The sequence below is a fragment of the Eimeria acervulina genome, genomic scaffold (genome assembly GCF_000499425.1).
Source record: "Eimeria acervulina Houghton genomic scaffold, Eah_scaff589, whole genome shotgun sequence".
NCBI classification, from domain to species: Eukaryota; Apicomplexa; class Conoidasida; order Eucoccidiorida; family Eimeriidae; genus Eimeria; species Eimeria acervulina.
Genome location: NW_013549708.1, coordinates 1,742 through 15,254, shown reverse-complemented (window position 1 = coordinate 15,254; position 13,513 = coordinate 1,742). Strand labels below are relative to the sequence as shown.

The 13,513-nt window shown below is 44.5% G+C and overlaps 2 protein-coding genes across 2 annotated transcripts; one reads left to right on the top strand and one right to left on the bottom strand.

Annotated features, from left to right (window-relative positions):
- Positions 1-915: 915 nt before the first annotated feature.
- Positions 916-2,163, bottom strand: EAH_00043690 (hypothetical protein, conserved; the record flags this gene model as incomplete). The annotated part of the gene is made up of 1 exon (XM_013394965.1): positions 916-2,163. The coding sequence occupies one exon, from the start codon at positions 2,161-2,163 to the stop codon at positions 916-918; it is 1,248 nt and encodes a 415-aa protein (XP_013250419.1).
- Positions 2,164-2,698: 535 nt separating this feature from the next.
- On the top strand, positions 2,699-5,271 carry EAH_00043680 (hypothetical protein, conserved; the record flags this gene model as incomplete). The annotated part of the gene is made up of 2 exons (XM_013394964.1): positions 2,699-2,763; positions 2,889-5,271. 2 exons carry the CDS (start codon positions 2,699-2,701, stop codon positions 5,269-5,271), a joined length of 2,448 nt encoding a protein of 815 aa, XP_013250418.1.
- Between the last annotated feature and the right edge of the window lie 8,242 nt (positions 5,272-13,513).

The window sequence follows — 13,513 nt, the reverse complement described above, 5'->3', positions numbered from 1 at the left end:
TATTTTATATAATTAATATATATTTTATATAATTAATATATATTTTATTTATATAATTAATATATATTTTATATAATTAATGTATTTGTCTCTCTCTGTCTTATTATTATTTATTGATTTGTCTCTGTCTTCACCGCATTTAATAGAATTCATTTACTTATCTCTTTCCCCCTTACTATTATTTATTTATTTATTAATATATTTATTAATTAGTTTACTATTTATTTATTTATTTATTTATTTATTTATTTATTTATTTATTTATTTATTTGTGCAGAGACGAATGGACGCCAATTTGGTGCTGCGTGGATTTCACATACTCGAAGAGTCTCTAGGAATGAGGCGCTAACTGCTGCTGCTGCTGCTGCTGCTGCTGTTGCTGCTGTTGCTGTTGCTGCTGCTGATACTGAAACAGCAGCAGCAGGTAGAATAGCAGTAGCTGGAGCAGCTAGAGCAGCAGCAGCTAGAACAGCAGCAGCGAGAGCAGCAGCAGCGAGAACAGCAGCGGCGAGAACAGCAGCGGCAGCAGCGGCAGCTGGAGCAGCAGCTGCTGCAGCAGCTTGATTTACTGCGATATTTGCTTTCGGGAAACTAGTGCTGCGGAGCAGCAGCAACACAGCAGCAGCAGCAACATACAGCAGCAGCAGCTGCTGCTGCTGCTTCTGCTGCTGCTGCTGCACGTTGCTATTTGCGTGTACAATGGGTCCTAGACAGCTGCAGCAAAAAAATAATTAAATTGTGTGCTGGCTATTAGAGAGTAAATATAATAATATAATTAGAGACAAAGGAAATATAAACAAATTCAAATAGACAGTCTGCAGCAGAAAAGAAACAACAAGCCGCATGCACTCCCCTGTGCGGTGTATATACACCCCAGATGCAGCAGCTCCGAGAAGCTGCTGCTGATGCTGCTGCTTAGATATGACGAGCAGCGACTCGCGAGATGACAGCAGCATGCAGCCCGCCAGGCAGCTGCGCTTCTGCGTTGCTGACTCCATACAGTTTCTGCAGCTGCTGTTGCTGTTGCTGCTGCTGCTGCTGCTGCAGCGATCTGGATATGCTGCTGTAGGTGGAGGCGTTATCTAGCGGCACATTCTCTCCTTCGATTTGCTGCAGGGCGAGCAGCAAAAGCTTCTGCCTTCGCTCTTCATCTGCTGCTGCTGCTGCTGCTGCATTTGTTGCTGCTGCTGCATCTGCTGCTGCTGCTGCTGACAGCTGCAGCTCGTCAATAATGCTTCTCCCTTCTCCCTTAGAGAAGAGCATGCAGCCTGCATTAAAAGGGATGAGGGGCTTCATCTTGCTGCTGCTGCTGCTGCTGCAGTTGCTGCTGCAGCAGCTGCTGCAGGGTAGAGTTTCGGAGAAGGAAACAAGCAGCAGATTGCGCGTGTCTTGCTGCAGTGTGAGTTTATTAATTGCAGCAGAAATGCTGCTGCCTCCAGATAAAGCTAAGATAAATTCAGTAAAGAAGCTTTTACTTTTTGTGCTGCGCTGGCAGCAGCAGCAGAGACACCGCAGCAGCGCCACCTGCAGCTGCTCCAGAGACAGCAGAGCGCATGCATTTAGCAGCAAAAAGCCCCACACTCGCCCCACACCCCAAACTGCAGCATCGACTGTTGCAGATAAAGAACCCGACAGCAAACTGCTCAACGCATGAGATGCTATGTCGCTACTGCTGCTGTTGCTGCTGCAGTTGTTGTTGTTGCTGTTGTTGCTGCTGCTGCAGTTGTTGTTGTTGCTGCTGCTGTTGCTGTTATTGCTTGGAGCGCTGCTTCTCGTATGGGTCGTAGGTTCTCTCTGATGCTGCTGCTGTTCAACTTGCTGCTGCTGTTGCTGCTGCTGCTGCTGCTGCTGCTGCTGCTGCTGCTGCTGCTGCTGTCTAGGTGGCAGCAAGAGCGTCTCTCTGAGGGTGTTTGCATTTTTAATATCTTTAAACAAAAATATATCAACTCTGAGCTGGGGGAGGAGAGGGAACAAAGAAGCAGAAAGACCTGTAAAGCCTTTCAATTCATATTTTATAAACTCACCTCCTCTAGCAATGCTGCTGCTGCTGCTGCTGCTGTTGCTGCTGCTGTGGCAGCTGCAGCAGCAGCTGTTGCTGTTGCTGTTGCTGCTGCTGTTGCTGCGGATCTGGCTGCGGGTCTCCCCGCTGCTGCTGCTGCTCATGCTTCCTGCTGCTGTGCTACTGCTGTCGTTGTTGTTGGTGTTGGTGTTGCTGCCGTAGCTGTTGCTGCAGCTGGTGCTCCTGCTGCTGTTGCTGCTGCTGTTGCTGCTGCTGCTGCTGCTGCTGCTGCTGCAGAATCGTGCAGTGCCTTCGCAGCGTCGATGCTGGAGTTGGCGGCGTTGTGTATTTTATTTTGTTTTGTTTGAGCGATAAATTTAATTTATTTTAATTTATTTAGACAGAAAGTTTTGTTTAAATGCAAACATTTACAAAAAATAAATACTTTTCAGAAGACAACTGAATAAATGGTGGTCTTCGGGCCCCAGCCGCTGCTGCTGCTGCTGATGCTGCTACTGCATGCATGCATGCATGCAGCAGCAACCAAGTTCTCCCTTGTACACTGGCAGCAACTGCTTATCAGGGGCTGCTGATAACTTCAGCAGCAACCCCTAACCTCTCTGTCAGACCGTAGCAAGAGCAGCAGCAACTGCAGCAGCAGCAACTGCAGCAGCAGCAACTGCAGCAGCAGTAGCGGAAATGCTCACCTCAAGACCCACCTTCTTCTTGTCGCGTCGGAAGTCCTGCAGAGGACGCTGCGCCCCGTTGTCTCCACAGCAGCATGAGCAGCAGCAGCAGCAGCAGCAGCAGCAGCAGCAGTAACAGCGGCAACAGCAGCGAATTTGGAAGGAGCCGATGATGCCTCATCATGTTCTTTTTGCGGTGGCAGCTGTTACCATTTGAGCGAATGCGCTGCTGCTGCTGCTGCTGCTGCTGCTGCAGTGGATGGGGCTCTGCTGCGCTGCAGCAGCATTCTCGCGCAGCTGCAGCTGCTGCCTTGCTGCTGCAGGCTGCCGCTGCATGCAGCAACAGATGCTGTCGAGCTATCTAATCTTCACAGATTGGTGGCGTCTGTAGCTAGCAACAAAGCCCCAGTGCATGTAGCAGAAGACAGCAGCAGCAGCAGCAGCAGCAGCAGCAGCTCCGGCGGGACGCCGATATCCAGAGGGAGGCGCGCAGCAGGCAGCAGCAAAAACGCTGCAGCAGCGACTCACAACGAAAGAGACAACTGCTGCTGCGCTCCCGCAAATAGCTGCACCTGCAGCAGCAGCAGCACCTCCACCACCACCACCAGTGCCACTGCCAGCAGCAGCAGCAGCAACAGCAGCAGCAGCAGCAACAGCAGTAACAGCACGAGCAGCAGGGAGAGTCCGAGTCACCAATGCCGTCGACAGCAGCAACAGCAGCAGCAGCAGCATCAGCAGCAGCCACAACAGCAGCAGCAACAGCAGCAGCAGGAGCAGTCGCAGCAACAGGACCGCCATCACCAGCAGGAGCAGCAGCAGCAGCAGCAGGAGCAGCAGCAGCAGCAGCAGGAAGCTTCTTCTTCGTGCTTCCGACAGGGGTCTATTCCAGCTCCGCTGCTGCGGCACCAGGCGCTGCAGCAGCTGAGAGGAGGGCTGAGGGCCGCAGTAACAGATGCAGCAAGTGAAGGTTTGCTGATTTACTTCTTCTCTCCTTGCACAAGCAGCAGCAACAGCAGCAGCAGCAGCAGCAGCAGCGCGGCATTTGTGCTGCGCTGCGGTTTGCTGCTAGAGTATATAGCAGATGGAGACGCCTGTCTCTCTTGGGCGTTTATAACGAAAGGGATGTCTCCTGCTGCTGAGAAGCAGCTGCTGCTGCTGCTGCTGCTGTTTGCTGCTGCAGTTTTCTTAAAAGACATGCCTTATTGCGTAAGTCGTACGCTGCTGCAGATACACCGCAAATCACCCTTCCCCTTGCAGCCTGCTCGGGTGTATAGGCAGCTCCTTGCGGAGCAGCAGCTGCTTATCCCGCTGCTGCAGCAACACTGCAACGTACGCTTCGTTCCGGCTCCCGCTGCAGATGCAGCAGCAGCAGCACCCGCAGCAGCAGCACCCGCAGCAGCAGCAGGAGCAGCAGCACCGTTAGAGCATCCACCAGCAGCAGCAACAGCAACAAGCGCCTCAGCAGCAGCAATCACATCAAGGGGCCCTGCAGCAGCAGCAACAACAGCAGCAGCAACAACAGCGGCAGCAGCACCCTTAGCCGGAGAATCAACAGCAGCGGCAACAACAGCAGCAGCAGCAGCGGCGGCGGCGGCAGCAGCAGCAGCTGATGGTGTTTGCTGCATCCCTGCTCGTCCTGTGAATCTACGCTGCCGCTTAACAGCAGATTCAAGCGATTTGCTGCTGTGCCCTCGGCTGCTGCTGCTGCTGCTGCAGGAGGAGCCCTTTTGCTGCGGGTTGCTGCACCGGGAGCCCGACTGCCCCGAAGCAGAAGCAGAAGCAGCAGCAGCAGCAGCAGATGCTGCAGCAAGAAGAGGCGAGCGCAACAGCAGCAAAAGGAGACGACGCAGCGATACACACAACGGCACCGAAACCGCGGATCCCCAGCAGCAGCAGCAGCAGCAGCAGCGCCAGCAGCAGCGGCAGCAGCGGCGAGCTGCTGCTCTTGCTGCTGCTGGCTTTACAGCTGAAGGACAAGTTATGCATGATAACCTGAGAGATGCTTCTCGCTGCTGCTGCATGCAGCAGCAGCAGTGGTCGCGGCGTGTTGCTATTATTGAAGCAGCAGAACTTGCTCTTCGAATCATCCCTGAGCTGCTGCAGCTGCAGCAGCATCAGCAGCAGCAGCAGCAGCAACATGTGCACCTCCGGCAGGTGCAGCAGCAGCAGTTGCAGCAGCAGCAGCAGGTGCAGCAGCAGCAAGTGCCGCAGCAGCAGCAGAAAGGTTCGATAGGCTGGGCTCCGAGTGCAGAGCTGCATCAGGGGATGCAGCAGCTGCAGCAGCAAGAGCAGTTTTCATGCAGCAGCAGCAGCAGCAGCAGCAGCAGCAGCGGGAGGGTGGCGCCGCATGCATGCAATAGAGTTTGTGAAGAGTTGCTGCGGCTTCAAGGGACTCATCAACATATTAAGCGATGCAGAGCGATGCTCTCGGGTGTACGTACACCTCAGCAGCAGCAGCGGGAAGCAGCAGCAGCAGCATCAACAGCAACAACAGCAACGGCAGCAGAAGCAGCAGCAGCTGCTGCTGTAAGCAGCAGCAGCACCAGCAGCGTTGAAAGGAAGAAGCAGCAAAAGGAGACAAATTGAACAGAGAGAGACAGCAGAAGAGAGAGACAGAGACAGGGACAAAAAGAGACAGAAGGAGACAGCAAAATAAAGAGATAGCAAGAGACGCTGAGAGACAGACAAATAAATAAACAAAGACAGACAAACAGAGACAAAGAAGAAGACGGGGAAGGAGACAGAGGAGACAGAGAAGGAGACAGAGAAGAAGACAGAGAAGGAGACAGAGAAGGAGACAGAAACGAAGACAGAGAAGGAGACAGAGACATAGAACTACGAATATACACCCAGAGAGATAAAGAGACAGCAACTGAGACAGAGACAGAGACAGAGACAGAGACAACAGGAAAGAAGTCCGGGGCTGGGCTGTCTTTAAGGATTATAATGTCGCTTAAAGCAAAGTTTTTGTTTTGTTTTTTCTTTAGGAGACACCAAACGACTTTTATCCTTAATTTGCTTTCAATAATATGAAGTGTGCAGCACCTGAGGTGTACGTACACCGCAGTGCAGCTTCATCTGCTGCTGCTGCACCTGCTGCTGCTGCTGCTGCTGATAATGATAATAATAATAGCGACGAGTTAGAAAGAGACAAACAAAGGAGACAATAACCAAGAGGAGACATAGAGGCAGAGAAAATCAAACATAATATCCCTGTAGAGACAGACAAAGGGTTTAGGGCATATGCATGCAGGCAAGCTGCTTAGGGTTTAGGGTTTAGGGTTTAGGGTTTCGTGTTGAGCGAAGGACAATATGCTATAATATTATATATAATATATTAATAGTTAACTCGAATAATTTATTTCTTATTTCTGTACAATTGCCTTGCAAAGGTATACACGACCTGAGTGAAGATATCTGCTGTCTTTTTAAAGAGTTTCTGACTCTGCTTGATGCGACAAACTACCCTTTAAATATTAAAACTCAACAAACAGATATATTAAAAGATTTTGTTTGAAGGCCTTTAGAGGCATTCGTGCATAGAAACAAACACCAGCAGCAAATTATTGTCTGTGTTTACTCTCTGAAGAGATGCTTGTTTATATTACCTCCCAGCTGTACGTACAAACCTCAAAGATCTGTTATTCCTTCACTATGCAAATTTACTTCTTCACTCTTTATAGAGGGAGAGAGGGAGAGAGCGGTAGATACATGAACATATATATATATATGCAGAAAGAGAGAGACAGAGAAAGAGAGAAAAAGAAGAAGAAGGTCTGCTGAGGTGTACGTACACCCGAGAGGTGTTCGTTCAGTTGCATTCGTAAGGCGGCAAAATAAACGATAAAAAAAGTCTGTGCGGCGCAGCTTTATTTCCCTGATTAATTAATTAATTTATTAATTTATTTAAATAAATAATCTTAAGTTGAGCTTTATTTCGCTCATTTAAACACAAGAAATATTCAAAAAAATGCTGCTTCTCCCCCCCGTTTGTGGGCTGTACGTACACCTCAGGGTCACTGCGACGGCTTGCACGGATTTCAGCATTTGCGTAGATCACCCGTGTAGAAAATAAAAAAAAGAATTTTAAATTAAAATTCAAAATTTTATTTATTATTTATTTTGTTTTTTTCCTCTTGAAGAGGAAAACAAGCAGAGAACGGCATTTCTACTCCTGCACCGCGCGCACATTGTTTTAGTACGAATGTTTTTCTTTTTTTGTGTTGTCTGTTTGATTGTTTGTTTTTTGTCTGCGTCTCCTCTTCTCTTTTAATTTTTGATATATTTTCCTTTATTCGCCGGCCTTAGGACAAGAAAGTTCGTCGGGCTGCTGGCGAACCAGCCAGCATGTGCTCTTACTCACTCCTATAAAATATATATAAATATATATATTATGTACATATACACCTATCTTTATTATGCATACAATGCATTACATCATATAATATACAACTAAATAAATACACAAATTTACATAAAGTTGTAAATAAATAAATAAATATATATATATATATACATACATATACATAAATATATATATATATATATATATATTTATATTTGAAGTTACTCACAACGGCCGCTTCTCCAAAGAAAAAGAAAAAGAACAGCCAACCAGAAGACTCAGAGACAGCAGCAGCAAGAAACAAGAAAGCAGCAGCAGCAAGAAACAAAAAAGCAGCAGCAGCAAGAAACAAAAAAGCAGCAGCAGCAAGAAAGAGGGAATAAGCAGCAGCAGCAGCAGCAGCAGCAGCAGCAGCAGCACAATCCAAATTTGCTGCGACCCCCCGAAGGCTCAGGCCAGGCAAAGGAAAGGAGACGGCGGCGTCCCTCCTGCAGCAAGTAGATGCAGTAAACAACTAACTACATAAACACAATGTAAAACAATGCATACTATATATATATATATATATACATAAACATATATTTATATATATTTACATATATATATACAGATAAACAAAAGAGAAGATGCTTACGCTCTGTTTGCGAGTTCCTTAAGGCCCTCAAACTAAATATTTATTCTACACTCTTCTAATACATATGTATATATATATATATATATATATGTAAATATATATATATATATATAACAGCATATATAGCTATATATATACTATAAAACTAAAAATATATGCTTATACATATATATATATATGTACAGATATACACACATATATGTATTGAATCGTATGCAACAGCAAAAGAGTTGCACTGTGTGCTGCAGATGGCGTCCAGCACAGCAGCAACAGCAGCAACAGCAGCAGCAGCAGCAGCAGCAGGAGGGGGTTTTATTCCCGAGCCTACATATCGTTTAGGGCCGTCAGAAGATGAGAAGTTTTATCCTTCGCGTGTAGAAGAAGTTCTGCAGTCTGTTTGTGAAGAATACTTAAAAGATAAAGAAGAATATATAGCATCGTCTGCCTCTGAGTGGGCTCAGGCACTTGCTTCTCGGCTTCTTGCTGCTGTTCTTCAAACTCAGAAGCTCCCACGATATAAATTAATTATTCAAGTCTCTCTTATACAGCCAAAAGGTCAAGGCATCTTCTCAGCAAGCAAAACTCTCTGTGATGCACAGTTAGACAGCTGGGCTGCATGCACACTCCAGAACAAAAATATTCTCTGCTCTGCTGTTCTCTTCGGATTCTACAGAGAATAATAACTTCAATATAATAATAATAATAATAATAATATTATTATTATTATTATTATTATTAGTATTATTATTATTATAAATCTGCTCTGCTGTTCTCTTCGGATTCTACAGAGAATAACTTTTAAAATATAATAATTATAATAATTATAATTATAATGCTGATGATGACAATAGCATAGAAATAAATAATAATAAATAATAATAATTGACACAAAGAAACAAAGAAAAACAAAAAAACAAACACATTAATAAACAGCAGCAAACAAACAAACAAACAAAACAAACTGCATGCAAACAGCAGCAGCAAACGGCCTCAATACAACACACTCTCCCTCCTTACTCTTCTAAACAAACACATTACCCAGCTGGCTGGCTGGCTAGCTAGCTAGCTAGCTGGCTAGCCAGCTAACTGCCGACCTAGCTAGCTGGCTAGCTAGCAAACCTAGCTACCTGGCTAGCTAGAAGCTAGCTAGCTGCCTAGCTAGCTACCTTGCTAGTTGCCTACCTAGCTGGGTAGTTGCCTACCCAGCTAGGTAGGCAACTACCCAGTGTTAGCTGGCTGGCTAGCTAGCTAGCTAGCTAGCCAGGCTGCAAGACAACGAACAAATCGAATGAAGTAACTATTTTTCTCTTCATGGAGACAGCTAACAGCCAGCTAGCCAACGATATCCTGCAGAGTAATTCTTTCGCTAGCTCGCGACATAGGCAGCTAGCTAGCCACCTAAGGCATTAGCTAGCTACCAATAGGAGGAGACAGCTAGCTAGCAAAGAGAGGAGATCGCTATCTACAGAGCTACTAAAAGAAGGAGACACCTAGCTTGCTAGCTAGCTAGCTAGCTAGCTAGCTAGCTGATGCAAGCCAGTAAACGAATTTGTATTTTTTGAAAGTAAGAACAAATAAAGCAGCAAAAGCAGCAGCGTGGCGAAGAGGAATTATTTACTTCGCAGCAGCAGCAGCAGCAGCAGCAGCAGCATTAGCATAAGAGACAGTTGCTGCTGCTGCTGCTGCAGTTGCTGCAGCTGCTGCAGCACGAGTTGTTTGTTTTACTGTTTATTAGCAGCATTTGATGCAGCGTCTGCTGGAGGCGGCTTAAAACGTACAGGCGCCTTCGCTCGCTCGCGCGGTGTAGGAGGCGGCCGGCCTCTGTCTGCATGCAAAAGGAGACAGTTTCATTCAAAGGAGACAGTTTAATTTAATTTAATTTAATTTAATTTAAAAGACAGATACTAAATTAAAAGGAGACAGATTTTATTTAAAGGAGACAGATGTTATTTAAAGGAGACAGATTAATTTAATTTATTTTAATTTTATTAGTTAAATTAAATTCGTTTAGTTTAAAAGACAGGTTAAATTAAAAGAAGAGAGACAGATTTAATTCAGAGGAGACAGATTAATTTAAAAGGAGACAGAGAAAGCATGAAAGGAGACAGATAAAAAGAGACAGAGACAGATAAAAAGAGACAAAGAGACAAAAGGAGACAGAGACAGACAAAAGGAGACAGATTAAGACAAGACAAACGAAGACAAAAGGAGACAGAGACAGACAAAAGGAGACAGACAGACAAAAGGAGACAGACAGACAAAAGGAGACAGACAGACAGAAGGAGACAGACAGACAGAAGGAGACAGACAGACAGAAGGAGACAGACAGACAAAAGGAGACAGGGAGACAGTAGGAGACAGACAGACAAAAGGAGACAGAAGAAAAGAAATAAATAAAAAAGAAGAGACAGATAATCCTTACTCTTCGCAATAAGACCCTGAAAGAAGTTTTGTAAAGAATCTGCTGCTGGCTGTTCTTCTGCTGCAGTTTGTTTGCTCGTAGCTATTGTCTTTGCTTCATTGAAGGAGACACCCTCTCTACTGTCTCCTGAGCGAGATACAGCCTTCATCTCTCCTGCTGCTGCTGCTCCTCCTCCTGCTGCTGCTGCTCCTCCTGCTGCTGCTGCTCCTGCTGCTGCTGCTCCTGCTGCTGTTGCTGCTCTCGCAGACAACACCCCCTCGGAAGAGAGACTCTAAAGACAGACGCAGCAAACAAAAGGAGACGGACAAAATAAAATAAACAAAAGGAGACAGGAGACAGACAGAGTAAAATAGAAGAGACAAGAGACAAAATTAAATAAAGAAAAAGGAGACAGCAAAAGAGAAAGCAGTCAACACAACAGGCAGGGAGTAAATGACACAAAAAAACAAGCAGCAGCAGCAGCAGCAGCAGCAGCAGCAGCAAAAACAACAACAAAAGCAATAGCAGCAGCACCAGCTACAGCAGCAACAGAAGCAGTAGCGGCAGCACCAGCAATCGCAGCAGCAGCAGCAGCAGCAGCATCAAGAGCAGCAGCAGCAGCACGAGCAGCTGCAGCATCACGAGCAGCTACTGCTGCTGCTGCTGCTGCTGGCGCGTGTATTGCTAACCATTCGCATTTTGCTGCCGGTGAGCGCTGCATTGATTTGCTGTTCATCTCGCTGTGCCCTTTGCTGCTGCTGCTGCTGCTGCTGCTGTTGCTGCTGCTGCTGTCTGGGTAGAACAACAGCAGCAGGAAAGCGCTGCTGCAGCTCAGTTAAGAAAATTGAGTTCTTTAATTGAGGTATTCGTCTGTCTCTTTTGCTCTCATACTGAACAAAACAAAAAAACAATAAGAATATATTTGTTCTTATCTCTTCATTTTACTTTTGTTTATATATAATATTTATAATATGTATATAATATATATAAAATATATATATAATATATATAATATATATAATATATAATATATATATGCATATATATGCAATGATAACAAAAGAAAAAGAGATAAACAACATACAAAGATAAAAATACAAAGAGAGACAAACAAACAAACAAACAAACAAACAAAATATAAAGAGAGACAAAGAGAGAAAGAAAGAAAAAGTATAAAGAGAGACGCATCAACAAAACGAAGACAAACAAACAAAACCCAGCAAACAAACAAATACAAACAAAAACAAAAGACAAGAAGAGACAAACAAAAACAAAAAAAAGAAAGACAAACAAACAAACAAAACAAAAAATAACAACGCACTGTGTCTGCTGATGAAGGAGGGATGAAGGCTTCGTACGGCTTCTGCAAACCAGCAGCAGCAGCAGCAGCAGCAGCAGCAACAGCAACAGCAGCAAACGCAGTAGATAAATGAAGCAGCAAAGCTGCGGTGTTGTCGGGATATCAGGGTTGAACGAAGCAGCAACAAGCACAAGCAGCAGCAGCAGCAGCAGCAGCAGCAGCAAAAGCAGCAGCAGCTGCTGCAATAAAAGCAGCACCACCGGCAGCAAACCCTGCAGTACTATAAGCAGCAACAAAACCAACAACAGCAGCAACAGCAAACCCAGCAGCAGCAGCAACAGCAGCAGCAGAAGCAGCAGCAACAGCAGCAGCAGCAGCAGCAGCAGCAGAGAGAAGAAAGTTTACGTCGAAGGTCTGGGCTGAAGTTTTTGCAATGAGTGCACTGAGCACAAAAAAAGCAGACAAAAAAATAAAAATAAAAATAAAATAAATAAATTAAATTAACAAAATAAAAATAAAAATAAAATAAAACAACAAACACCAATAGGAGACAAAAGGAGACAAAAGGAGACAAAAGAAAAACAAAAAAAAGAAGAGACAGAAGAGACAAAAGAAGAGACAAGAGAAGACATGAGAAGGAGACAAAAAGAGACAAACAGATGAAGACAAAAGAAGACAAAAGAAGACAAAAGAAAAAGACAAAAGGAGACAACCGAATAAGACAAAAGGAGACAAAACAAAAGGAGACAAAAAGAAGACAAAAGAAGACAAACAGAAGAAGACAAAAGGAGACAGAAGAAGACAAAAGGAGACAAAACAAAAGGAGACAAGACAAAAGGAGACAGAAGAAGACAAAAGGAGACAAATGAAGAAGACAAAAGGAGACAAAAGAAGACAAGAAGAGACAAAAAGAAGAAGACGAAAGGAGACAAAACAAACGAAGACAAAAGGAGACAAAAGGAGACAAAAGGAGACAAAAGAAAAGGAGACAAAAGGAGACAGAAGGAGACAAAAGGAGACAAAAGGAGACAACAGGAGACAGAAGGAGACAAAAGGAGACAAAAGGAGACAAAAGAAAAGGAGACAAAAGGAGACAAAAGGAGACAAAAGGAGACAAAAGGAGACAAAAGAAAGGGAGACAAAAGGAGACAAAAGGAGACAAAAGGAGACAAAAGGAGACAAAAGAAAAGGAGACAAAAGGAGACAAAAGGAGACAAAAGGAGACAAAAGGAGACAAAAGGAGACAAAAGGAGACAAAAGGAGAGAAGAACGGACTTGAGTTCTTCTTTGCTATCCCAGCCAGCCGGTATAAACAGTGTCTCCTCTTCGTCTGTCTTTGCTGCTTCTCTGTAGATAAAAAAGATAAATAAATATAAATATAATATATATATATTTGTATATATATTATTGTTCTAGAGCGTGCTATCTTTCTTTGTATATAGACACGAACGCAAGCAAACAAACAGCAAAAAAAAGAGTCATGCACACAAAAGCAGCAGCAGCAAGAGCAGCAGCAGCAAGAGCAGCAGCAGCAGCAGCAAGAGCAGCAGCAGCAGCAGCAAGAGCAGCAGCAGCAGCAAGAGCAGCATCAGCAGCAGCAGCAGCAGAATACCTGAATGGGTAATCGTATATTCTATGCATAAGATAGCGATATAAAAGAGAGACATTACGAGGGCTGCACACAAACAAAGACAGAAAAAAGATTTATTTATTTATTTATTTAATATTTAATTTATTTATTTATTTTATGTTTATTTAGTTATTTTAATTAAGAGAGAAGAGAGAAAGGAGACAAATGCAGATATGCTGCTGCTGTGTGCAGCAACAAAAACAGAGACAGCAGACAACAGCGAAGAAGAAAGGAGACAGTAAAAAACAAAGAGAGACAAATAAAGAAAAGAGACAAATAAAAAAGAAAAGAAAGGAGACAAACAAATAAAGAGACAGAGAGACAGAAGAAGAGAGACAGCGAGACAGAAGAAGAAAAATAAAACAGAAGAAGAGACAGAGAAACAAAAGAAAAGGGATAGAGAGAGAGAAGAAGAGACAGACAGACAAAAGAAGAGACAGACTGACAAAAGACGAGAGACAGAGATAAAGACAAGAGAGAGAGAGAGACAGAGAGAGAGAGAGAGAGGGACAGAGACA